General features: G+C 42.6%; 1 protein-coding gene across 2 annotated transcripts in view; it reads right to left on the reverse strand.

Moving 5' to 3' along the window:
- Positions 1 to 794: 794 nt before the first annotated feature.
- LOC142495908 (START domain-containing protein 10-like) overlaps positions 795 to 27,891 on the reverse strand; it is a 59,147-nt gene continuing 32,050 nt past the window's right edge. For both annotated transcript variants that reach the window (XM_075602015.1, XM_075602016.1), the window contains exons 2-6: positions 13,933 to 14,080; positions 8,151 to 8,254; positions 6,336 to 6,453; positions 3,586 to 3,638; positions 795 to 3,283 (exon numbers count right to left, since the gene is read on the reverse strand). In XM_075602015.1, coding sequence (XP_075458130.1) covers positions 3,053 to 3,283; positions 3,586 to 3,638; positions 6,336 to 6,453; positions 8,151 to 8,254; positions 13,933 to 14,080 — 654 coding nt within the window. In that variant the 3' untranslated portion in view covers positions 795 to 3,052. The remainder of the gene's footprint in view (positions 3,284 to 3,585; positions 3,639 to 6,335; positions 6,454 to 8,150; positions 8,255 to 13,932; positions 14,081 to 27,891) is intronic.

Raw genomic sequence — 27,891 nt, forward strand, 5'->3', positions numbered from 1 at the left:
AACTTTACCCTTCTACGCCGGAGCTGTCAAGTACGGTATCATTTACATTCTAGTTACCCGGACCACCTACGCTACTTCCATACTCCGGCCGTGCCCCCGTTTACTGTTAGGTGTGTGGTTTTACTCCTTTCCACCTCAGTCCCGGGGTCTCGTCTGTTTGTGAGCAGGCCGAGCGTTACAATGGGCTACTTTAAAATTAGCTTTACAGTACATGTATGTGTCTAGTTTTCATTTGAGTAATTTTCCATGCAATTACTGTACTGCTACTTTCCTGTATTAATGCTATTTAAGATGTGCACACATTTTGTTTGGGGAAGTAGCTGAGAGCAGCAGAAGGATGAGCTTCCTCTGGCAGGTTTAAATATACTTGTCTATTTTTAAAATCGGCTTTTAAAAATAAACGCAGGCAAAAATAAGTTGGTGGTCTCCGTAGCACTACCTGTGAGATGCAGCTGGATCTGTATATAGATACCTAGTTACTGTAGTGAAAGGAAATCACCACTACAGATTGTGAAGTTATTACACCATGGTTGTAAATTAAAAATAAAAATGAATAAGTGATAAATGATGCCCAGTGATGCGTAATTTAGTATGCGTCAATTGGTTCAATGGCGCCACGTCAAATGACGCAGCAGCTTGACATGGAGCATAGAGGTAATGGTTGCAATACTGTTGCCTACATCTGAAGAACTTTGCACTGTTGACACACAAAACTTAACATTGTTCAGTTGCAAAGGATTCTGGGCACAATGAAGCCAACCAGAACTTGGAAACAAAAACACAAGACAGGCGGATTGGTTTCACACATTTTATTGCTCACGAAAAGAAAATGAACACACCAAAATGATGAAAAACAGACTAATCTGGAATTATACAAACAGCAAATTAAACCCCATATCCCAATCTAAAGATGCAAGTCTCTGGTATACAGAATGTCAAGTGGATAGACCATTTTCAAACATTATTGCTGTATTTTCAAGCTCAGTGCAGCAACCTTCACATTTCCTTCCGCATATAAACCTGCATTTCGTAAGGATTTAAAATATCTTGTACACTTTCCGCACCCGAAAGTCCTGTGAGAAAGCATAACAAAAACAGCCCCAACACACGGATCCTTGCCATTTCTGCCATAATGATTTTGTCAGTTTCTCTTTTACACAGCCTACAAAAGGTATCTTTGCTCACAGAAAGTGAGATTGGTAGAAGAGGGGAATCCGTAATATTTTAACCGAGTAAGTAAAACTAAAGACCAGTTGAAATGTATGTAGTCACACAGTTTATTGCTTTGTTACAGCATGTTAAAGCAATAATTCCCTTTTAAAAAGAGAAAGGGGGGTGGGAGATCCCCTGGGACTGAACCTTAATCCCCTTCTCCCAAGATACTTACCAGTGGCGTTACCAGTACTACATCCTGGTTTTGTAAGGATGGGGGGTTAAATTAGGATGACTAGATTTGTCTCTGCAAAAACTGGGACAAATGTCACCACCTGCGCAAAGAGCGCTTGCCAGTCACTCATGCGTCATTGGATCTTCCCAGTCATGCATGAGCGACCGGCAAACGCATGGTCGGCAAGTGCCAACCGAGCATGCACACGAGCATCCGCCAAGTGCCGATTCGCATGCTTGGCCAATGGGATAGATATATATATATATATATATATATATATATATATATATATATACACACAGCATACCAAAAAGTCGGGGCAGAACCCTAAAAACCAGGAACATCTGATCACCTTGGGTTAAATGGCCGCCCAAGAGAGGATGTTGCTGCTCATCGGCCTGCAGTTAGGTGGCCATTTTGTTTCCCCTGGAGGGAGATTTAAACCCACTAACTTCACTAGTATCTCAGGAACCAAGTTGGCTCCAGGGGGTCCTCAAGTTCTCAGCCTGTAAAAAAAAATAAAATGGGATGGGGGTTGCTGCTTTAAGTTTCTGGGGGTAGTCTAAATTCTGTTACTGGCATTTCTAGCAGCAATAAAGTTCCTGTGTAAGTAGTACCATGACTATTCACACTTGTGAGAAAAATACACCTATAATGCTGCAGATGTTCAGTCCGAGACTAGCAACTACTACTGAACAGACAATAGATCTTTAAAGCAACCAGTTATTAAAGATCGTGTCTATGCGCTCTTCCCTGCAACATGCTGAATTATCTATGGTACTGCCGAAACAAGATAACCAACTTGCCAGACTTTTCTATGCCCGAGTGTATAACAAAGGGGTTTGTTAAGGGAGCCCTTGCTGTATTGATGGTACAAACAGTCATGTTAGGTTGTACAGGAAACCTTACTACGGTGCATGATACACAAAGCAGACTGACATGTGGAAACCAAACCCTTCAATAGAAGTTCATGTCCAATAAATATTCTGCAAAAATAGATTGAGTACTGTATGTAAAAGTTTGTGTTTTCTCTGCATGTCTACCAAAGAACCACAACGTTCAATTTTAACCGTCTACATGTTACAAAAAGGCTGATACAAAGAAAAATTGGGGTTAAAAAATAAATAAATATGTAAGTGTCACAATCTCCCTAGGACCCCAAATAGAAAGTTAAAGCAGAAGATCCACCTGCTTGTGAATAATAACCCAAGTTAGTACTATGTTTCTAGGCACTTATCTCAATCTTTACAAGAATCTGGTCAACCATGCTTTCTAGGGTATACAGATAAGTGGGCTAAAAAGTTGTATTCTGTGTGTCTAACATATTACATAACAGGAGACATCCAGTTGGTGATGGCTCCTACCATTTCAGCCCATTTATTTACAAACACCAATGACTCCAATGAGTACTATAAGACAACACTGGAGAATTAATTCATTCTCACGTTTGACTACCTCCCGGTTCGTAAATCCTACTTTGTCAGGCAGGTGGCACGTCTGCTTAAATGAGCATTATTAAGGTTTGGATAGTACTGAGAAAGTGGAAGGTCGGGGAGGACACAGGTGGCAGAGCAAATGGGAAGATCTGGACTAAAATGGGTAGCATAACAGAGTGAAGAAGGTGTGGAAGGTGCATTAATCGAGCATCAGAGTCTACAGCATCCATTAAGACTCCTTAGAAAAACCATCTTCTTCATCACTGATGTGTGTTTTCTCTTCCGACACTCCACTCTCATCAATATTTTCCAGCTCATCAGCTCGCTGAATCGTCAAGTCTGCCAAGTTCACATTAGGTAGTGTATTTTGCTCTGGGTATACCCAGGGCTTGAAATCTGGGTTATGCTTCCGTTTCCATTCAGGATACTTCAGTCCAGCCTTATATATTTTCTTCATGGCCTGTAAACATTCAATAGAAATCACATGAAAAGCAGTGATATCTGTGGAGGCATGTTAAAAGTCCTTGCTATTTGTTACTCTAAAATGAAAACGGCAAATAGGAAATCCTACAGCAAATGCTGAACTAGGGCACATCATTCCAATCATGCAAGCTAGAGAATACAAATGGTCTTTATCGAAATACAATGCAGTGGGTTTGTTAAGGAGAAAATACATGCACATCTCTGGGGTTACGGTCATGTTACTTAGACTAGATAATGGATTTGCAAACAACTATCCATCAGAAATGGCATCTTGCATACCTTGGGGGCCACCAATTGTGAAACTTTGTTCACCACCCACTTTGGTAACGAACCTAAAGCAAATTTTAAAAAAAATGTTAGGTAATCTGCAACATTGGCTCAGTGGAAATAAAGTACTGTACAGGAAGAAAAACACATTGCTGTAAACCATATTTTTTTTTATGTTGTCTAAAACCTTTATCAACCCTATACATTAGCCAGTCATTGTAGCACAAATCCATGTTAATTGATCGTTTATCAGTTCCTACCATAAATCCATCAACCTGAAATATACATTATTAGCTCATATATCCCATTATATTATAATATCATAGCACATAGGAGTCATAATATTACTAGCAATAAAGTGGAGTGAAATAAAAATGAGAAAGGTTCATTCCTTACAAGCACACACATTACTGTACATACAGTATGAGCGCTACCCTACATAGGGGAATGTTTATCCACTACCATAGGAGGAGCAGTAAGGGTGTTCACATTGTATGTATGCAAGTAGCAAATCCTTAAACAATAAAAACCCTTTGAGGAAAGTCCTTTCCAACTGGATGCTTGTTCAATTTGGACATTTTATTCAAGTACATGATATGGCTATTCTAGCAGTTCAATTTCCTCCTCTGCATTACGCACATCAACTTTGATAGAGTAACACACTTCTACAATTTGTCACAGCCCTGATTAGACCTCGGGACTGTAGAGATGGACATAGGAGAGAAACTGGTATGAAGACTAAGAAAATCTGTATTGCTTCCATAATTCAAACCCCTAGTGCCTATTAAATATTTTGTGAATTAGTCTTCTCTATGGCACTGAAAACTTCCCTGACAAGGAGAAGAATAATTCACAGCATATTGAATAGGCCCAGTACGATGGAATAGAGGCATATGGATGGTACAGATTTCAGTTTCAACATGACAAACTGTTCATAATTATCCTGCTATATTTATTGACGTACTTGCCGACTCTGTGAAGGAGGCTGTATAAATCCTCAACGTAACCCACCCCCACAAAAAACAAAAAACAAAAAAAAAACCCAACACATTTTTACCTGGAAAGACTTTCTCAAGGGAAAATTAAAAAAATAGTCAAAATAACTGAAAATGTGCACAAGTACACTTGTTAAAATGTTTTTTTTTTTACTGCCTGCACACTATTGCTCTGCTGAAACATTAAACATGAGAATTGTTAATCCAGGAATACACAAATCACTTGGTAAAACAACAGTACCACCCAATGGTTAAATCCCATCATTGCCACCATTCAATTTGACAGTGACAGATAGGAAATTCTACATACAGACACGTTGCCAGAAGGCGTGGTCCACAAAAACTTCAGCGGCATCTTTCCCCTTGAAGCCAGAAATAAGATAATGTAATTTCTGTCACAGTCCTGTACCTTCAGATCCCATTCTTTAGACCTTGACAGATGTGAATGCATTTTGACAGGCCAAATATCAGTAACGATTATGCTAAGAAAACAATGATTAACAGCCAGGGCTCATCAACTAGCTTTCCAAAAGGGTCTGGATCAGAAGGCCACAAGCTTACTATAATATTTAAACATTTTTGTACGCATTTAGAACATGTTTACCATATACATTTATAACTAAAATTGCAAGTGAGTTTCAGTATTAAAAACTATACTTGTAATTTCAGATCAGTTGCTTAAAAATTCAAGGGAGAGAAAGTCCAAGGTCCACATCAATATCCTTCATGGGCCAGATTTGGACAGCAAGTTGAGGAGCCCTGACGTACAGGTTAAGGCCTCGGTCCCAGTGTCTACTGCTGCGCTTGCTATGGTGTACGCTGCAGGAATAAATTCCGCCCCTCAATGGGGCTGTTCCCAGTAGCTGCCTCTGCGATCGCTACACACGCGCAATGTGCTACCAGATTTTCTGCCGACAAGAATTTTGAGTTTTTTTGTAGCAACGAAGCGCTGGCCACATCACAGCGGTGGTTCAGCCAATGAGGGCGAACCAGCCACGTGACATCATGGTCGCACCCCCGCCTCTCCCCCTGCAGCTGACCCACAGATCGCAGCTTTCACTTGTGCACGTGCAGCCAAGACACCAGGCGTGCGTGTAGTAGTCAGGACTGGGGCCATAGCCTTAAAACCTTAAAGCTTTAACTGTAACCCTTTGATGGTGACAGCTGCAGCTATACCATAAATCAGACTGACTTAATTGTATAGGGTAGATTAATCAAGCTTTGATGTGGGGTATCACACCACGATCCATTATGAAGTGCCCTTCACTTAAAAGGTAGTCAACGTTGGATCGGGTGGGAAACCCTGCAACGGAGCTTGATGAATCACGGTGTACTTTAAACTTAATTGCTGCCCCCCTTGAGGCTTTTCATCATATTCCATGTTTTTATACAAAACTGGAAGGTGCTTTTGCAAGCAATTAATCCCTTCTCAATTACATAAAGAATATAACTAAAATGACATAAAAAAAAAAAATCATAGGTTTACAGGAATATATGTTGGAGGACCAAACGCTCATTAAGATTGTAATTTCATGTCCTTACTCAAACTTTTTGTATCAAAAAGTAGTCATACAGAAAACAAAAAACAAACAAAAAAAAAAAACACACTGATCTGCAACAATTGTTTGTTACCCCTTTTAGTCTTACTGTACATTTGTGCTCTCTGGCTAGTTAGATCCCTGCATAGCACTGGCATGATGGAACACCTACTGTATCAAATCATTACAGAAAAGTATATACACACAAAAAAATACCCTGATATCTTACCTTTGGGATCCACTTGGGTTAGGTAGTAAAGTACACAGCTACTGGATCCATTGGCTTTAATCAGATATCCTGTCTGCAAGGAAACTGCCCTCACACAGTCTTTGCGAGCAGGGTGCTTCTACAAAAAGTATAGGACATCATCATGTTGCAGGGCAGTTGCAACACTCCTTAACAAAACCACTTACTGTAACTTTCCCATGGTCATTTGTTAGGCAAGTACCCAATCTTCAAATGTAATACTTAGAGCACAGTTATGACATCCATTGGGCAATACACTGGTGGTCCTTTGTGAAGTCCAGTGGACACCCTTATATTGTTGATTGGATACAATCTCCCATAGAAACATTGTTCTCATGGAGTCATCAATGGAATTGGAAGATTCAAATGCAAGTCATGACTATGCAATCTCTACAGAAGTGATCCTATAGTCTAATGGTTTCAAACCTTTTTGGGGTTAAGGAACCCTATATTTATATTCTGAAATTCTGAGGAACCCCAAACCTTCTCCAACAGCGCGTCAGAGATCTGATACATTGTAAGCAACCCCTCTAATAGCGAGTCCAAGATCAGATGCATTATTCAACTTTCTGCATTTGATACAATTCTCAAAATGACCTGAAAATTGCGAGGAACCCAAGGCTTCCTAGGATCCCCTGTTGGGAGAAAACAAACTTGCTATAGTCGGTGCTGCATACCCTCTGACTTTGCAAAGGGATAAAAAAAGGTTAATGCATTCGCACTCCATGGAGAGAGAGTTTGCAATGTTGTCAACTTAACTCCATGCCATCACGGGATTCTAGTAGAGCTCACTAAAATGCACTAGTATTGTCTACAAGAATGCTATGCGCATCTGTGACTACAGTTTGAGATTTTTACCCACTCCACATTTTCAGAGACACTTATTTCCTCCTATGGCAAGTCATTTCCCCCCACCCCACCCTCAGAGGTGAACATTTGATTGACAAAATATATTTAAAGACACAGTTTTACACTTCTTACATTTATATTTGAAGTCACTAATACATCTTTTTAATACATTCTATTTTTCTTTTTGGTTGATGTCCCAGCTCCAGTCCTCAACTACTCCAAACAGGACTGGTTTTAAGGATATCCCGGCTTCAGCACAAGTGACAATCAAAATTACTGAGCCACTGATTGAGCCACCTGTGCCGAGACTGGGATATCATTAAAACCTGACCTGTTGGGGGGTACTTAAGCAGTGGATGTAGGAAACCACTGAGTATACCCAATTGCAGTGTTTGTTTTCGGTTTAGTGAACTGAAAATGTGTTACTGCCACATGACATACAAAAATGACACTAAATGCACATGCATATACAGCTGTAGCGAGAGTTACCGTCGCCGGAGCCGCGGCTAAAAACGCTTAAGGCTGCGGCTCCGGAGACCATGTTGCACTGCTGCGATAAGCCTGTGGTGCACATACAATGACGTAATAATGGCTGCATTAGTGACTAGAACCCTTACAGCACTTTAAGTACCAATTATAAACTCTTGCTCACATGATCTTCACATATATTCTCATTCATTTGAACCTATTGGTTTCTTACTCATTCACATTTCAAAGTTCTAGCAGCCATAAAGGTCCTGTAGAATTTTAGATTTTAGTAGGTTGTGATAACTTAAACAAGCCAACATGAAAATGCTTTATAGATTAAAGAATAGCGTGCAGTTTTCAGAGCCTATAAAGGCTTTGAAAGCGCTAAACTGCTTTCTTAATTTCCAAACATTCTTTGATATAGTAGTGTCAGATTGTTAAATAATGCGCGCACACATAAAAAGGATGCACAAGTCTTACCGGGTGCTTTACCGAATAGTTGATTATCATATAATCATTGCCCAGGGGGAGCCAAGACCGCAAGGTCACAAAATCTCTGTTCTTAAGTGGACTGGGGCACTTCCCTGAAATGGAGGGAGAGAGAGAATGTTCAAGAACATGGCCAAAGCTAGATAGATATAAAAAAAAAACACACACAATATGTAGACTCACATGGCACTGTAAGAACACTGGATACAAAACAATGCTTGATGGTGGTTAATGGTACCGCAGAGTTATTTTTTAACCTCTAATCTAGCATCTGGATTTAGGAATAAAAAGGAGGAGAGATATTGATTCACTTGAGGAAAAAGTGTCACTCTTCCACCACTTGGTTCTGATGGAGGAACATTTTTTTTCAATAGTAGGTCACCAGGACTTTAGCCCCTCTTCTAAAGGTGGAACCAACCCACTGCACACCGTCCTATAATAAGGACGCTCTACAAATGGTTACTCATTCCAAGGCCTTTCCCATAACCATCTCCTTTGAGATAAAGCTTCATTCCACAGTACTGATAGATAGGCTATTTTAAAGAAGTTTCAAAGAGCCAAAATTTTGAAGACATTGTTTGTAAAACAAAATTGTCCGTTCTGTCAGCCTTTTCGACTTTTAGACAAATGTTCAAAGACTAAAAAGAACAATGTAGTGCATAATTTTTCTGAGCAACCAGCTAAACATTTTCTTTTAAAAGCAGAATTACATTACTTAATTTTATTTAAACACGACTAAAATTGATACTGCACTGCATATTTATCTATATACATGCAGGTCACCAAGCACCACCATTGTACAAAAACTAATTAAAAAAAAAAAACATCCCAATATACAGCGCAACCCCATTATAGCGTGATCCACTACAACACGGATCTGCTTATAACGCGGTCTGAGCGCGGCTCCCGATTTAGAAATATTTTTTTAAATTTTTTTTTATTAAATGCTTTATTGCTAACAGACATACATGGAGACAGACACACACAAGCACCCCTCTCCCCCGATGGCTGACCCGTGGTGTTGGATCTCCAGCACCCTGCTCCGGGTAAGTCCTGCGTGGGGGTGCCGCAGCGGCCATTTCCCCCCTGCAATCCCTTTTATAACACGGTCGCATTATGTGGACTCCAAGCACCACATTATTGCGGGGTTCAGCTGTAGATAGTGTAGTGCCAGCTCTTAATCTTTACTTTGGTTTATTCAACAAAAGACTCAGCAGACTGGCACTTAATGTAAGTGCATTAAGAACAGCAAAACTGGGCAACCGCTGTAATAAAGTTGCTCCAATAATAATTTTGGCTGTAAATATTTAAATTGGAGACGTTAAGTCAGTTCAGGACAAATTTGTGAGACTTTAACTGCCAAGTCTCAAATAAAATTATGCTTACATAACAGTTGCCTGTGTAGGTCGTACATTATGACAAGCCTGGCTTAAAAAAAACAAAAAAAAAAACACAAGTAGGCACAAATTGCATAGCCAGTATAACCCACATCACACTGATGAGACCCAAAAGGTCAAAACTGCTGTCTGTGAGTAGGTTTACTGGCAATGCACTTTTTTAACCCAGGCTTTTCTGGAAAAGCGGTGTAATGCTGCAGGCATAAGCTTATAGGTGTCCATGTTAAAATGGATTTTTGAAGCAAAAAGGTGACTGTGCTGATTTGCATGCCTTTTCCCAGAATCCCTAGCTGCAGTGGAAGTATTTTATGTTAAGAGATCATGGCGAAAGGTGGGGCTGCAGACCAGTCTGTAACGTAAATGTGCTCACAAATTATATTTGTATTTGCTCTATGCTACAGTATATGGTCTAGGGTTGTCACCTTTTTACCCATCATAACTTATTTAATGTGTGGGGGGAAAAACAACAACATTTAGTGCAGAAGCAACTGGCAGTGAAAAGTCACACCATTGGGGTTGCAGCCTATTGGTTAACAAATAGATTCAGTATTAACCTCAACGTTGTGCTACATTTTTTTAACAAGGACAGTTACGGCCTGCTTGTTCCATTTGCACCACCAGTTCCTCTTTCCACAGGTTGTGCAATGGCCTGCTACCACAGAATCCAGAATACTTATTTGTTTACGATGTATGGGTATATCTATGGCATCTCACATAAGCGCATTTATTTATCCTCTTTACCCTGCATATGCTGTTTTTTACTCATAGTATCTATAAACATTTTCAGGACAACACACACACACGTGTAATTAAATTTACGTCAATAAATATAAAGAGGAGGTAGATAAGATTAGACTCACAAACATGCAATTAAAAATAAATAAATCGCTTTATAGAAAATCAGGGTCTGTAATGTTACCAGCCGGTAATTCCTGGAGAATGAAAGGGTGTGTCACTGAAGACGTTATATTCGCTTCTGCTGTATTGGAACTTTAGGTGAACTCCATGTGCCTGCGTTCCATCAGTGGAACTGCACCATATACAGCATGCACACTGCCTAGTTCTCTGCAGTTGGTACTGTAGAGGGAGAAAGGGGGTGGCCTGGGATTAAAGGGGTTACACCCCATTTGGCCATCCCCTGACCTCACCCGGGAGTCAAAGGGTTAACTGGGCTAAGATCCAGAACGGTGATTTAACCCCTGTAATGGCATGTACATGTGTATTCCCCTGTGTTATTGTAACATCTGGTCTGCAGCACACACACACTGGGATCCATCCGGGAGCACAAGGGTTAATAGTTGTATAGTGATTATAGCCCTTTGTGTAATTTTCCCGCCTTTTCAGGCACCATTTTTCAGGTTCCCATAGGCCGCCATTAGGGCTCAATGCTTTCTAATGGTGAATCTTGCTGTGGAGTCCTGTTCCTGAGAAGACCAGCAGATGGCGTCTGAGAGGGAGAGCGGCGGTTTCCCATTGAAAGTCAATGGGCTCATTGACTTCAATGGAGAAACCCTCGAGAGAGCTTTCCAGGAACGAGTTGGCTGCCGTCCAAACCGCTTAACCGCAAAACGGATACAATTTCAATAGAAGAGCTTTGATCACTTACAAGTCAAGTTCAATAACAAGTGGCGTGTGAATAAACAGTTCTAGGGCCCCTAGGAATAAAATTCTTTCTGTCCCTAGTTCCTAGACCTCCCCCCACTCGGCCACAACCGGGTCCCCGTATTCTGGGCCTCCGATAATGGTCGAACCGAGAAGAGCGGGCCGCGCCATAGGTTCCAATGGCGGCGGCAGAAACAGCTCAGGAAAACGGCTAAGTGTCAAATGCAGAAATTTGGTATTCCATAGCTCCGGTTCCGGAGGGTCCAGAGAGTCAGGGTTTGGGGTATCTATAGCCACTGCTCCGGCATCGCTGCAGAACCATCCTTGACCCTCTGGGACCAACCCGACGGAATATGGACCCCCTTGAAAGTTCGGGATTTTTCCCATAGACTCCAATGGCGGCCAAACCCCTTTGACCGGCAACGGCGGAAAACTCCCATTGACTTCAACGGCGGCATCGCCCCGTTGAAAGTCTATGGCGGGGATTCCCATAGCCGCCAACGGCGGCGGTTTGCCATTGAAAGTCTATGGCAGCGAAGCCCGTTGTTTTCAATGGGGATTTAGTGAAAAACCGTGATTTAATTTACAGCGGAGATTTGTGTATTAAAATGTAAAACGGTTTTAAGTGTATTTGTGTATCTCCGGTTTCCCAGGTCGTAGCAGGTCACAAATTGGACCATAGGGTGTACCAGTTCCGGCATTGAGAACTGGGAAGTTTGGACCTGCTGGACCCAAAGGAACCGGATATTTTAATATGTTCATGTTTTATCCAACATACTGTATTCCAAGATATGGGTAAAACTCAGAGGAAATTCCTCTGCATACCAGGGTAGCATATGGCCAGAAAGGCGACCCAATGTCTAGGACTTGAGTATGTTTCAAAGGAGTTTGTCACCTCCACTGTTTGCATGAGGGTGGAGACTACTCAAACCAGAGCAGTCTTCAAGTGTTCCATTTCACACCTTACAGCAAAGGATTTCCTGCCAGGTACTCCATTTGGTAGACTAGCTGGCATTCCTGATATAGAGGAGGGGTTATAGAAATGGGACCCCAGAGCTCTACTGCGCATATACCAACTAGCCAGGGGCATGGGTCAAAAGGTGTTCCCACGTTCACCACTGGCTAGAGTTAATTGCAAACCAATCCACGGTACTCAATGTTAAGGATAGGGCACAAAAGGTTTATAAACTGATGTCCACCCTGTATCCTTGGTCTTCAATTTATCATCTGAATGGTACCTGATTGCGAGAGAATTGCTATACTTCATACTTCTCATTCCCCAACCCCAAAGTAAGTGTACTTCTTGTTTGTTACTGTATTATTCGTGTGTTCACCTATCCAAAGGAATAAATATACTTTATTATATCTAAGACTCGTCCCAGTTCAGACCCAGTGATAAATATATATCATCTGTTATATATATTTATGTTTGACTATACAGCCTGCCATAATCTCACCGTGACAGGCACCAGCTCCTCAAATGACATCACTCACATGTAAACAACTTGAGCCAAGTTCTGGTAACTACAACCGTACGTGTTCTGTTGCAACTTCAGCGACTCGCCCTTTCATACTCCAAGAATCACCGGCTGGTAACAGTACTAACCCGGATTCTTTAGAAGGTGATTTTTAACCATGTTTGTGAATGCAATCTTATCTACCGCTTTTTAGATTTGTTGAAGTGCATTACACTGTGGAGTGCGTGCTTGTGTTTTTTGTAGATTACCATGGGTATTTGGTTTATCTAATAAGAAGCTGCCATTCCGCCATTTTGACTACTCTAAAATATTAGACTTGTCTATGGACAAATCAGTTGCAATATATCTTGCAAGTTTGATAGAGAATCATATCCTTTTATGTTTTTGATATTCAATGAACTATATTATTGAGAACATCCATATACAGTATATATTTTCTATACACTTGTGCATGTAAATTAATTTGTTTACAATTACATGCGATAAATCGCATGTAAATACAAACTAATAATGTTAGTAGCTAATATAATGCGTGTTAACCTAAGGCCCCACTCCCAGAGTCAGCGCACCCGCACTGCAGACAGGCGGTGCGCTGACATACACAGACCACGATATGCGGTCTGTAGGGAGCGGGAGCCGGAGCGGGAGGTGGGCGGGAGTGGGAGGCTTGACAGGGAGGGGGGGCGTGGCTTGAGCGGAGGGACCCGCTACTCTTCCCCCCCCCCCCCTCCCTCCACGGACTCGGGCTGGAGCTGCTGAGGGTAACTTTAAACACACACACGCAGGCACTCATACACACACACACACACACACACACACACACACACACAGGCAGGCACTCACGCACTCATACACACACACAGACAGAGGCAGGCACTCACGCACTCGGGCACACACATACACACACATACACACACAGACAGGCACGCACGCACCCAGACACACAGACAGGCACTCACCTGCTTTCACTCCACACTCCTCCCCGCTCCCCGAAGCCTCTCCTCCTCCCGAAGCCTCCCCTCCCCATTGGCTCACAGCCACACCACGTGACGCGTCAACGCTAGGAAACACCATTCTCTTGTGTCTCCTAGCGGCTGACGCGCCACAGCGTGTAGTCAGCTGTGCCGCCAGGGGGGACCGGAACCGGCTCGCGAGGATTCCCCTGCTGGTGGGGAACTCGCGACATGGCCGCCCGCGCCAACGAGTGCAGCGGGACCGAGGCCTTACACACTATATTGGCTACCAATATTAGTTGTCACACACCCCACCCTCCCCCCCAGTGATAAAGATCCTTACAGGAGTAGTATCCCACATCTGCATTGACGGTCAGTCTTCCTATGTCATAGGTCTCAATCATGTTAGAATCCCATTTCCTGCGATAGCTTGTATCATGAAGAACATCATAGAGTGTTTCAGCAGACACATCTTTGCAGATAATACGCATCTGAAAAAGACCGTGAGAGGACAATGGAGGTTAGGTTGGCAAGGAAAAATCAATACTAGTTTAGATCTTTATATTTGGAGGTCTCGACCAATAAAGGGTTCAATCCATTATGTTTTTTTTACCAGTCCAGTATTTTTCTATGCAATCAATTTGTTGTACATATAATCTTGCTTAGAGCAACAGCTCAAATCATCAAGTTCACTATGGGCACAAAACAAACCTGAAAATCCATCCTTCACATGACCACAACTAACCGATTTAACATGAGTTGGGAAGATAAACATGGAAACCATGGCATTTATACATTTTACATACAGTATGCACACAACTTAATTTCTCATGTTTGGTTATATTAACTCTAGTTTAGAAGGATGATTAAATTAAATATTAGGGCCAAAACTATTTCACCCTAAGGGTTTAAACAGGCACAGGTCTTTCCAGTTGCTTTCTACAGGGAATATCAATGTATCTACAGTATATGATGTTGGCATTTAATGTATTTCTCTTAGCAATTCTAACTGCTTGCACCCATTTAGCAAACTCTTTGTATACATTCAAAATGTCAGTTCCTTAGTAAGCAAAAATCACTATCTACTGAATTATTTTTGCCTTAAATGTAAATATAGTAAATGTTAACACTTTACTAATATGCATGTAGCTGCTAGGCGGATTTGAAATGTTACTAAAACATAAGAGGATTCCAAAACAAACACACACCGCTGACAGTGTACGCAGCGACCTGCATAGAAATGTTCCAATGCAATGAGCCCCTGCCCCATTTTGTGTACACAACAACATTCTAGTTCCTGAGGCACAGAGGTAAAGTGACTTGCCCAAGGTCATAAGGAGCTGCCAGAGAGATTTAAAACAGGATCCTCTGATTCAAAGTGGTCCCTTGTTTTTCAAAGTCAGTACCTTCATGCACCGAGCTAAGCCTTCAGCCCAGACTGAGTGACAAAAGGTTGATTGTAATAGGGCAAGGGGGGTGAAATGGCTAAATATGTTAAAAAAACAGCCATTGCAGTGAATTAGTTGAGAGTCATGCAGTAAAAGAAAGACATTTTCCAACATGTAAATATGCTTTGCATAATAAAAAGTCTTCAGGATACATAATGTGCCACATATTTGACAAACACGACTGAAGATCTTACAGTGTGGCAAAAAAGGCAGAGATATTGAAAAACAACTGACATTTTAAGCAACAACTGTACTGATCTACTCTAGATACACACACACACACACACACACACACACACACACACACACACACACACACACACACACACACACACACACACACACACACACACACACACTTCCCAGAGTCCCTTGCTGCAGTGGAAGCACTGTGTGCTGGGGGATAATGGTGAAAGGCAGGGTTGCAGACCTGTCTAAGATATGCAAATGAGCATACAGTCATATTTCGATTTACTATATGCTTTACTGTGGAGGGGTTTTGTCACTTTTGTTTACCCACCATAACTTAACAGAGTGTGTAATACACACACACACACACACACACACACACACACACACACACACACACACACACACACACACACACACATTCAAGAGAGATTCCGATCTGATGATATTTACTCAAGAACTTATATGTATCCAAATGTCAAACAACATATAAAGCAGTTTAAAGCTGCAGTTCAGGCAATATCCTGCATGTGTGTTTTTTTTAATAAATCAGTTCTGTAGTAAGAAAAAATACTTGTAGCATTTTCTGTTTTTAAAAAAACAACTTTGAAAGACCAATTTTCTTGTATTCTATTTTAACAACCATTTACTAAGGCACTGCCCCTTCATGTCCTGTCACAAGCCCTGGCACACCCCTTTGTCAGCCCTGCCCTCCCTCTTGCACATGTCAGTGCAGGAGTGATCATGAATATTCATGAGCTTTCACTGAGTGACAGAAGCACAGGAAAAACATATCCCATATCTAAAAGGTGTTGCCAAATTTCGCCTATCAAATCATGGAGAACGAATTGACTGGCAGCTATACAGTTCTTTAGGTAATTAGAGATTGCCCATATGAAACTATTGAATTAAAAAAAAATAATTAAAAAAAAATAATTAAAAAAAAAAAAAAAAGACTGAACTGCAGCTTTAAGAATAGGGTGAATAATGCCACTCATTGTAATACTGTTATGAGCGACAGTGTAATAATTTAACAGGAACTTAACTGATAAATTGTCATGCAAATTTCTGTTAAACGATGGCCTGGTGTTTAAAAAGTAACCTCTGGAGATGCCATAATCAAGTAATGATCCAAATCATATCTTATTCGGTCAAAAAAAAAAGTCCAGAGTATACTGCAGCGCACAAGACTTTAAATAAGGGCTCGTACCCATAGAGTTCCCTGAACACCAATATCCATTAAGCACCATTCCACTGTATTGTCATTACCATATGAGTCTAGGTTTCCCATAATCTTTAAAAAAAAAAAAAAAAAACACCACGTGCTAGTACACAACATAAGTTGTGGTTTATAAATTTGACCAATTAAGCAGTAGAAGGGCGAGTGACTGTCTAAATGAGACTGACCATTGGTTAAATTTCTTTTGGGGAAAATGTGCATTCCATGTGAGTAGCCAGGCTAGTTTCCTTGGCTACTGTCAGTAAGTCCTGGTAAGAGCAGGCCTGCCAGGAGTTATCATGGGTTTTCCCCACTCGCAGTCGATTCTTGAGTGACAGGGGAGGCGGTAGGACTAGGCCAGTGTCCAATTACCTGATACCCACTTCCCTGGTACTTAAGGAGCTGCACTGCTAAATTTAGTCAGTGCCTCTACCTCATTGAGACAGGCTGCCCATAACAATTGTGCAGGGCTCTGCCAATCTGTATTCCCTACCCTAGGGGAGTGGATGGGAGACTATACCCCTTACTCCACCAGAGAGTAAGGGAAGAGCAAGGACTGCTTCAGGGCCCCTTGGCCTGGAGTGGGGGTCCAGGGTACACCCTGAGGTGAAGTCCCACGAAGTGAAGTATGCTGTTCCATCTGCCAGTGTACTAAATAAAATTATCCTGTTCAAAGATATCTTCCTGCCTGAGACTACAATCAGGGGGAGGGGAAATAAGTTCTTCTGCAGGGATTGTCCCCACATCCCTGGGGCCTGCAAGAGATGGAGGTGCCATCACCGTGAGAAAGAATCAGTTACTACCCCACAAGCCAGTCCTGTTCTCCTCCACACCACCGCAGGATGCTCAGATCTACTGTAAGCCAGCAGGTATGCAGCACACCACACCGTGTAATGGCAAAATCTCCCAAGGGGGGGGGGGGGGGGAGGGAGAGAAATACCATTACATATGTAAAGGGTGTCCCGAAGTGGTATTACCTACAGAATTAAGTTTGTGGAGGTTTATGAAGACCCAGTCTGGAAATTCTCAAGATCACAATTAGTTGAAGAACACTACCGTATCACAATAAAAAGGAGGACTTGCAGGTCTTTGGTACAAACCAAGGTACAGTAATGTGCAGATTTACACTCCGCAGTTTCAGCCGGGTTTCCATGGTTCCATTCAAGAAATCCTTCGCGGCTTCTGCTGACATGAAGATCATAAAGCCATTTTACAAGAACACGTTTAGCTACTTACTTGGGATCCAGATACATGCATTTTCTCTCTTGTTTGTGTACGGCTAAACATAGAATTGAACACCCTCCTCATTGAAAGATCCGTGGAGATGCATGGAAAGATTAAAAGGCGTTTCCCTTGATATTATATTGCTTCACGTTTCCCGTTAACTTCCAGCACAACATTCTTTTAGAACTCCGGTATTTTCATGAATTACTGCGCAGGTCTCTTGCATTCGCCAGGAGAGTCCACTTCTGGATCAACTCGATGGATTCATTTGATTCCTTACACTGACTACTAAAGGGGTTCAACTACTCAATTTGGGAATTCCCTTCTCCCTGTAGCAGAGGATGGGAGCGACTAATCCCATTATCTAACAAGTTCCTTTTCTAGTTTCAGGTCAGTAAGTCAAGTTCTGTTCTAGGGCTTTGTTTTAGTAATTAAAATAGTTTATAGATGTTTTAAGATTTAGAAAGTAAATAAGGGGGCCAGAGCATAATGAAGGGGTCATCATCTCAACTGAAGAGGTGTGATCCTAGACCAATCCTGTTCTGGTATAGCCCCCTAAGCAAACTATCCCCTGAAGTTCAGTAGAATTGTGCAAAAGTAGTCGTCTTGGCACTCAAGTTCTGGATCTTATAATTGTATTATATAATGATACTATTCATTTCTAGAGACACAGAGAAGCAAAGGATATGATTCCATAAAATGTACACAATTGTGAGGATTCACCATTCTGGCGGTTCTGTCCCCTTAACCCTCACATGTCCGTCAGGATCCAGTGGCACTCAAGGAGGGCATCTCAGCAGTGGTACTCATGCACGGCGCGCGGGCTCCATCTGTCTATGCGGTTCCCGTGTCCAGGGTGCACTCTCCTACCTGCAGCATTGACGCGCGCGCTCCCCGGCGGTCTGCGGCCTCCGTCTCTCGGTCTCGCCCCGATGTCAGAGCTACGCGGCTCAGCAGTTCCACGCGCTCCTCCTGTCTCCGCAGGTTCCACCTCCGGTCTCCGCCCCCGTACTGACGCAGGTGCCGTGGCGCGCGACCGGGTCGCCAGCATGATGCGCGGGTTACGCGCAGCGCGCTCCGGGCCCCACCTCTACCTCAATCGGCGGTGTAATAGGACGCACTTGCACGATCCAGCAGCCTATCAGAGCGGGCGCTTCTGCTTCCTGGATGTCTCCCATTGGTGGTAGGTCCTTTAAATACCTTGTCTGAACTCTCCTTCATTGCCAAGCATAACTTATGTTTGTGACGCTGTACCTCACTGCATCCTGCCCGTCTGCCTCTTACCTTGCTGCCTGACCCTGCTTGTACCTTGGACTTTGTGATACTCTCCTGCACGGACCCTGGCTTTGGCTTTACGACGACACTGCTCTCTCCAATCCTGACTCCGGCTACGTACCCCAACGATCCGCTACTCTCCACTCCTCGACCCGGCAAGTAACGCGATTACGCTGTCCTCTATAAGGCCTTGGCCATGTTTGGCGCTTGCTGGCGGAAGCGTGCTGACACGCGCTCCCGCTCAGCACTGAGCCCCTACAGCCGCAATTAGAGCGGCTTTAGTAGGGGCTCACCTGCGCTTGCGGAAGCGCAGGTCTTAGGGGAATTTAAAATTCCCCCGCTTGCCGGCGAGACAGGCCGGTCACGTGAGCGGTTCGCCCAATGAGGGCGAACCAGCTCCGTGACGTCACTGGCCCACACCCGGCCAGTGACGCGCCCACCCCTGGCCCGCCCCCTGACGCGCCTGCCCCCGGCCCGCCCCCTGACAGTCTGTCCCCTTTCTGCCCCGATCCCTGTCCCCCTTCTGCCCCGATCCATGTCTCCTGTGTGTGTGTCTGTGTCTGTGTCTGTGTGTGCGTGTGCGCATGTGTGTGTGTGTGTGCCTTTGTGCGTGTGTGTGTGTGTATATGCATGTGTGTGTGTGTATGTGTATGTGTATGTGCATGTGTATATGCATGTGTATTATATAATACACACACACACACACACACACACACACACACACACGTTCCCCAGTAACACACAAACACATAGACCACTTCAAAGTGACACAAACACACTGACAGCTACCAAGTGATACACACAAACACAGTGATACCCGCATCCCAAGCGCTTGCTGTCTCTTCTGTCAGGACAGCAAAAAGCTCCTGGTAGAGCGAGCGGCAGCAAGCGAGAGCGAGCAGCAGCACCTAAGCACTTACTATGTCCCAGGCCTAACCCTGACCCGGCTTGCAAGACTATCCTACACTCTAGACGCGCAATCCCAGTTGTGGTCGGCGTTCCTTATCAATACCTGCCTCAGCCTTGCGGTCGCGCCTCGTTTGTGGTGAGCTACGCGTTACAACAATATGAACCAGTGACCAATCTCAGAAGTTGTCTTAAATAGGGACAATTGTTTCCTTAAGGTAGTGGGAATAGTCCACCTCTCATAGCCTCATTGGGACAATCCTCACACAGCATATAAAGTACTCACTATTTTTCTCCGTAATCTGTGTATAGCGTGCAGCTGTTTGTTGAGTCCAGAGATGTCCAAAAAGCAGTGATACAGCGCAACAGCCAGAGAGCAGGGTACAAATAATAAAAAATCCATTTATTAATGTAACAGAGTAAAAAAAAAAAAAAAACCAGGGCAGAGCTCTCCTACGCGTTTTGTGCGTGATCACACTTTATCAAGGTAATAGATTATGCAGAATGGAGGATGAGGAGGTGCGGTCAATATCCCAGCATTCAGAGCTGCTGCATGACTACAGAAAAGGACCATGCAATGTCCATTTATATTGCATGATAAACACCTGGAAAGCAATTTTTTTTTAAAAAGGGCATTGTAGTTTGTAAATTTCACAACCCCAGAAATTCCCATGACAAGTGTATGAAAGTTACCAAGTCCTGTTTCTCTCCCCCCACCCCTCCCGCCCACATCTACTGTATGTCACCATGCAGGGCCGGCTGGGTATTCCGCAGGGCTCAATGCTATGGGATAGGAAGGAAGGAATCTGGCGCTACAGCCTGTCACAAACTCCAGGGCACTTCCGGGTTAGAACAAAAACTTTATTGGACCTAACGAACACACAGCTACAACACAGTCTCCCCAAGACGAAGCGCTGTTTCGAGCGTGAAACGCATTGAGGGGGAGACTGTGTTGTAGCTGTGTGTTCGTGAGGTCCAATAAAGTTTTTGTTCTAACCCGGAAGTGCCCTGGAGTTTGTGACAGGCTGGAGCACCGGATTCCTTCCTTCCTTTGCCATTTCTTCACAAGGCTGCACGCCCAGATATCGGAGATCAGAGGAGAGCAGGACCAGGTTTATGAGCCTACATAGGTAAGGTTTTTTCCTTCCCGGCTTTGACTTTATTCTGGTCCGTGTATACTCTCCAGCTCCACTCTATGTGACACTCACTGACACCCTAGGGTGCCTCTACTAAACTGCCTGAGCGCAGGACAGATTTTTTCACCTCAATGCTATGGGGCCTCTTCCCTGGTCTGGTATAACAGAACCATGGCAACACATCACCATTTGACGTCACGGCGCCATGATGGGACCCTGGAGGAGATGTTGCCGGACCAGGTAAGATTCATAGAGGCCCTGCGCTGTCCATCGACAATCATTTTAATTTTTGTGGGGAAGAGCGCGGGGCCTCTGTAAGCTCGGGGCTTGGTTCCAAAGCACCGACAGCCCGGCCATCAAGCATGCCATGTATATGTACCTTTACAAATCTCACACCATAAGAACACATAAGAACACATAAGAACACACCCCGGTGAGAGGTGACCCTGCATTAGCTGGATAGTGCATATAATGCGGGTAGATGGAAGATGTTCATAATATCACAGGCTATGTTATTAGTATGGGTGAATGCTAGTACAATGGTATGTCTGAATGCTAATAAAATCATGAGTGGTAGTCAATGCCATATTGCTTGTGTGGTTTCCATAGTTACACAGTAGATGAGGTTGAAAAAAGACTTCCGTCCATCAAGTTCAACCTATGCTAAATTTAGACAACAGATACGTTATCCTATATCTATACTTATTGATCCAGAGGAAGGCAAACAAAAAACCCCATTAAGGGGAAAAATTAATTCCTTCCTGACTCCAAGAATTGGCAATCTGATTAATCCCTGGATCAACATCCTTCCCATTTATACTTATTTGGTATATCCCGGTATACCTTTCCCATCTAAAAAGATGTCCAACCTTTTTTTGAACAAATCTATTGTATCTGCCATCACAGTTTCCATGGGTAATGAATTCCACAATTTAACTGTCCTTACTGTAAATAACCCTTTCCTTTGTTACTGGTGAAATTTCCTTTCCTCCAACCTTAAGAGATGGCCCGAGTCCTTTGTACTGCCCGTGGGATGAATAGTTCTTTTGAAAGCTCCTTGTATTGTCCCTGAATATATTTGTATATAGTTATCATATCCCCTCTTAGACGCCTCTTTTCTAATGTAAATAAATCTAATTTAACTAGCCTCTCCTCATAAGTTAGAATGTCCATCCCCTTTATTAATTTGGTGGCTCTTCTCTGCACTCTCTAGTTCCATAATGTATTTTCTTAGGATTGGTGCCCAAAATTGTACTCCATATTCAAGGTGTGGTCTTACTAATGCTTTGTAAAGGGGCATAATTATGTTTACTTCCCTTCCATCCATTGCCCGTTTGATGCAAGATAAGATCTTGTTTGCCTTTGCAGCTACTGCATGACATTGGGCACAATTGCTAAGCCTGCTGTCTACAAGCACTCCTAAATCCTTCTCTATCAAGGATTCCCCCAATATATCTCCATTTAATTTGTAAGTCGCCTTTTTATTCTTGTATCCCAAATGCATAACCTTACATTTATCTGTATTAAACCTCATCTGCCATTTACCTGCCCACGTTTCCAGTCTCTCCAAGTCCTTCTGAAGAGAAATTACATCCTGCTCTGATTCTATTACCTTACACAATTTAGTATCAGCAAAGATGGAGACTTTGCTCTCGATCCCAACCTCAAGGTCATTAATAAACAAGTTAAAAAGCAGGGGTCCCAGTACCGATCCCTGAGGTAATCCACTCACGACTTTAGCCCAACCTGAAAAAGTTCCATTTATGACAACCCTCTGTTGCCTGTCCTTTAACCAGTTTTCAATCCAGGTGCATATATTATTACTGAGTCCAACTTTCTTTATTTTGTACACCAACCTCTTGTGTGAAACCGTATCAAAAGCCTTTGCAAAATCTAAGTAGACCACATCAACTGCATTACCCTGGTCTAAATTCCTACTTGCCTCCTTAAAGAAACAAATAAGGTTAGTTTGGCAAGATCTATCCTTCATAAATCCATGCTGACTATTACTAATAATTTTGTTTTCCATTAGGTATTCCTCAATATTATCCCGTATTAAACCTTCAAGTAGTTTCCCTACTATTGAATTCAGGCTTACAGGTCTGTAATTTCCCGGTTGTGATCTAGCTCCCTTTTTAAATATAGGCACCACATCTGCTTTACGCCAATCTTGTGGTACTGAGCCTGTGAAAATGGAGTCCTTGAATATTAAATATAATGGTTTTGCTATAACTGAGCTTAACGCCTTGAGAACTCTTGGATGTATGCCATCGGGGCCAGGTACCTTATTTACTTAAATTTTTTCAAGTCGCTTATGAACTTCTTCCTCAGTTCACCAATTATTCATTAATATGGAGGTTGTGGCTTCCTCCTGCGGCACTACTATTGAACTTGATTCTTCCCTGGTAAACACAGAGGCAAAGAATTTGTTTAATACCTCAGCTTTTTCCGTATCTCCAATAATCTGCCTACCCATCTCACACTGAAAGGCTCCTATATTTCTTTTCTCATTTATTTGTTATTATGGTACTTAAAGAACTTTTTAGGGTTGACCTTACTTTCTATTGCAATCCTTTTTTCATTATCCTTTTTGCTAATTTGATTGCCCTTTTGCAATTTTTGTTACATTCCTTATAATTCTGATACGATGTCTCTGTCCCTTCTGACTTAAAGAATCTAAACGCCTTCCTCTTCTTGTCCATTTCCTCCCCTACCTGTTTATTTGGCCAAATTGGTTTTGACTTATTTCTTTTATACTTATTACCCACTTATTACTTCCAAATTTCTTGTATTATTAATGTTTCAACTCAGCAGTTTGTCAGTAGAATGGTCAAAGCCCTATTATACAGTCTATCTTCTGTTGCTATTACCCTGAAGTACTGAACCTTTAACAACTTAGGAGCGGCTGGTTAACTAATTGCATACTGTGTGGGCAGTGGGCATTATTCACTAAACTGCCAAATCGGGGCACTATCACATGGAAACGCCTATTAACTTGAACCTACAAATGTGCAAGTATAGTCAGTTACTTTAGGTTTGCTTTATATTTGCCAAATGTATAGGTAACTGATGTGCTAAATATTTGAATGTACAGTATATTAAAATCCTATTTGATAAATATATACATTGCAGATAGCAGGACTAGCATGCCCCATGCCGGTCACAATTACTGTTGTCCAAATAAGGCAGAAACTGTAAAAGACACAGAAGTAAACCTACCTGTCTGGCATGCCTCCAACTAAGCGTAGCCATATTACATTACTACAGATCTTTTCTAAGGCCATTACATTCTGTGCACAGCAATAAGCAACATTTCCATGTCGTGTTGTAAAATGAAAAAAACAGCCCATTATAAAAAAGAAAAAAAAAAAGAAAGAAAAATCAGACCAGTGACCCATTGGGTCATAAGCAGGTCAGATTTCCATTCCAATCATCTCTCCATGTGCCTTCAGCACAACAAGAATTGTCCGATCCTGTTCAGCAGTAATTGGAGACCAGTCCCTCATCTAGTAACTCATACTCATGCATGGTATCAGTTCAGAGATCAGGTGCATTATTCATGTAACCCACTCCCACCTCTGTCTGTATCCCTCTGTGCAGGAAGTGACAGCTTGCGCAATGAGTGGAATGTCACCGGTTCTTCTTTAGGACCACTTGAATATTTGATAAGCTATGGGCTCTGATGATATGTAATTAGAGACGTGCCCTTTATTTTGCCTGCGTCTCCTTTGTTTTGATTATTTTGCACTTTTATTAATGCAGCAGTTTAATCTCAGTGGGTGACCAGCTATGGAAACAGCTTGAATATCAGATGCCTGTAGAGTTCTTTGAGCATATATTACAGTCTTCCTGAGACCACTGCTTGCCCCATGGAAGGAAAGCCTTCATGTTTCTCTGTGTATGCAGGGTAGGTCACTACAGGGAGGGAAATAAAGCGCAGTAAAGGGGCTAAATCCCCTTCTGAAAGCATTCCTGTATACGTGAAGAAAGGAGTAGAGTAGGCAAGCAGAACTTAAGTTTGTTGAGAGCGTACACAGAAGTTTACAAGTAAAATTAATCTTGGTCAATAGAATTTACAAATCAATGGCCTAGCATTGTGATGCTACTGGATTCCAGCTTTTAATGTGTTGCACTATTGCACTGTAAAATCAGATATTGCCAGTTCAAACAGCCAAGAGTGCATCATCATCATGTTTCACACTGATCTCCCAAACCTACCCCTCTCCAACATAATGTAGTATATAAAATTGCAAGTCTCAAGATTCTGGATATGAAACAACTCTTGATATTTTTCAAATTAACTTTTAAAGTGAGTCGTTATCGATCCCTGAAGGCATTCACTTTAATCCAGTTAGAAGTTGCATTCCTATACCCTTTTCCAGAGACTTTCCCTCGCACCACCCTAAAAAAAAAAAAGTAACTGTTTAAAAAAAAAAAAAAAAAAAAGAACAAAAGAATACATATATTCGATATTTTTTTAATTTTAAACCAAGTTTTTATATCCTCAATTATCATAATCTGCTCAAGCTTGTTTAATTTATCAAAAACACCAGTGTTTCAACTGTAGATATTAAGATTTTGGGCCCGGACATGAAACTAAAATGCACTCTAATGACGACATACAGCAGCAGCATTTCAGAATGTTTATTGCATTGATACAGTAGCTGCATTATCCAGTTTAAAGAGCCAAGCTATGAAATATAGCAAAAACAGGAATGGGCCAAAAATGTATGCAGTGGGAACATAGAGGCAAACCATCTTTATACACCAGTAACAGGTGTTCTTTAGATACTACACACCACACTAGTAACAGGTCTGTGCTTTAGATCAGGGGCGCGCAAACTCTTGCAGTGCGCCCCCCCGTCTTACCTCCTCCGTTGGCCACCCCCATCCTTACCCCGTGCGGCGTCAAATTACCCCGCAGTTACCAGTGCAACTGTGACGTCACATGACCCCCGCAGCGTGCCATGGTCACGCGTCCTGAAGACAGCTGAATCCCGGTAAGCAGAGGTCGCGCGAGATACCCCAGCATTTAATTTAAATGCCTTGCGGAAGCGCACAGGACCTCTGCAACCGTCCAAACCCCCCCGCCCCCCAAAAAAATCTTGCGTCCCCGCCCTACCAGTTTGCACACCGTTGCTTTAGATACTAGAAGCCAGGGGTGCTCAAACTTTTGGCACTGCGCCCCCCTGTCAGCACTGCCTCAGTGTTCTCGCCCACCCCCCCCTATAGCGTCAAATGACGCCATGGGGGTCACGTGATCTGCTGCATCATTTGACATCGCATTGCTATTGTGACATGGCGGCAAATGACGCCGCGTCATCATACCAACGCGTCGTCTGAGTCAAGGTAAGAGCTACTTACAGCGGCCTCGCGCGGTCCCCGGCATTTAAATGTAGGTAAACCAATATTCACTTGGCGCTCCCGTGACAGTGTAAACCCAGATGCAAACGTATTAATTGCTGTGGCCAGTTAAGTAAAATCAGATAACAGTAAATGCGATAAAGAAATTTATACATATGGACACACACACACTAAGTTATGGTGGGTGAAAAAGGCAACAAAAAACCTCTACCGTTAGCATATAGCCAATAAAGAATATCACTTGTGCGATTCACATTTCATGTATATGGTAAACCTACCCAGCCTAGAAATATTGCAAAGCAAGTATAAACCAACCTCGCACTGATGAGACCCATTAAGGTTGAAACATGTCTGCGAGTGGTTTGACTTGCTTTGCTAGTCCCTTGCTGTGCTTAAAAGCTGTGTGAACAGCGATGCATTTACTTATATGGGCTAAAATGTGAATGGATATTCCAGGCAAAAGGGTACAGATTGTGTGCTCATTTGGATGTCATTTCCCAGAATCCCTTGCTGCGGTGGAAGCACTGTATGCTAGGTGATAATGGTTGAAAGGCAGGGTTGCAGATCCCATGTGTATGTGCTCATAAATGATATTCTTTATTGGAGAGATATAGATATTAAATAAAATAAAAAAAAACACCAGTGAAATGCTGCTCAACCTTCACTGGACCTTCCTTCGTGGTCCTCAATAGTGGATTTAGGGCGAAGTTTCAGGGAGCGCAGATAACCAATAAGTACATAAAATGAGATAAAAGAAAAGCACACAATGGTGCAATGCGGTCTGTTCCTTTCAGCTTGTATAATGAACTACATATCAGTATACACTCACATATTACTGTGAGGGCATTTATATGGTACACAGCTAAGGGTGAATCCGCCAATGGAGGTGGAGGTCCCGCGGGTGTGCAGGCTTCTGCACCAGAGCTGGTGAGGTGTAAGCCCCTTGCTTTGCCTCCTTGGCTGGCACTTCCGCGTTCCACAGCTGACGTGGTCAGCGTCCACACGTGATGACATTGACCATCGGGAATCCCTTGCTGGAACAATCGCAATCAAGACTACGCGTTTCGCAGAGTTGCTTCGTCAGGGGTCCTTGATTACGTGGCGGTGGTTAGATTCCTTAAATACTGTCTGGCAGCCAATCAGGACTAAACTCAGTATATAGCATGTCCCTCAAGATAATGGCTCCTAGCAAGACCTCTTGATAAAATATCATCGAGTATATACTAAACTTGTGGACAATAAAAATACTTTATTACATCAAAAATATGGGAGGCAGAAGAAAGATGCACCCGCTCTACCTAATGTGACCAAGGCGGTCATAGAAACAGGCCGGTGCAATAGGGCAAGAAGATAAATATCAAACACAGAGAAGAACACTGTATGGAGCAAAGACACTAACATACAAATAAGGCCCGATATATAATGCACTCAAGGTCTGTGGGAGAGAGTACTCTACTGAGTGAGTAATTGCAGTACAAAGGAGAAAGTCTGGACCAAGTAGTAAGGTAAATTGATGTTTATTAAAATACTATATTGAGAAT

Source organism: Ascaphus truei, chromosome 5 (assembly GCF_040206685.1).
Source record: "Ascaphus truei isolate aAscTru1 chromosome 5, aAscTru1.hap1, whole genome shotgun sequence".
Taxonomy (NCBI): Eukaryota; Metazoa; Chordata; class Amphibia; order Anura; family Ascaphidae; genus Ascaphus; species Ascaphus truei.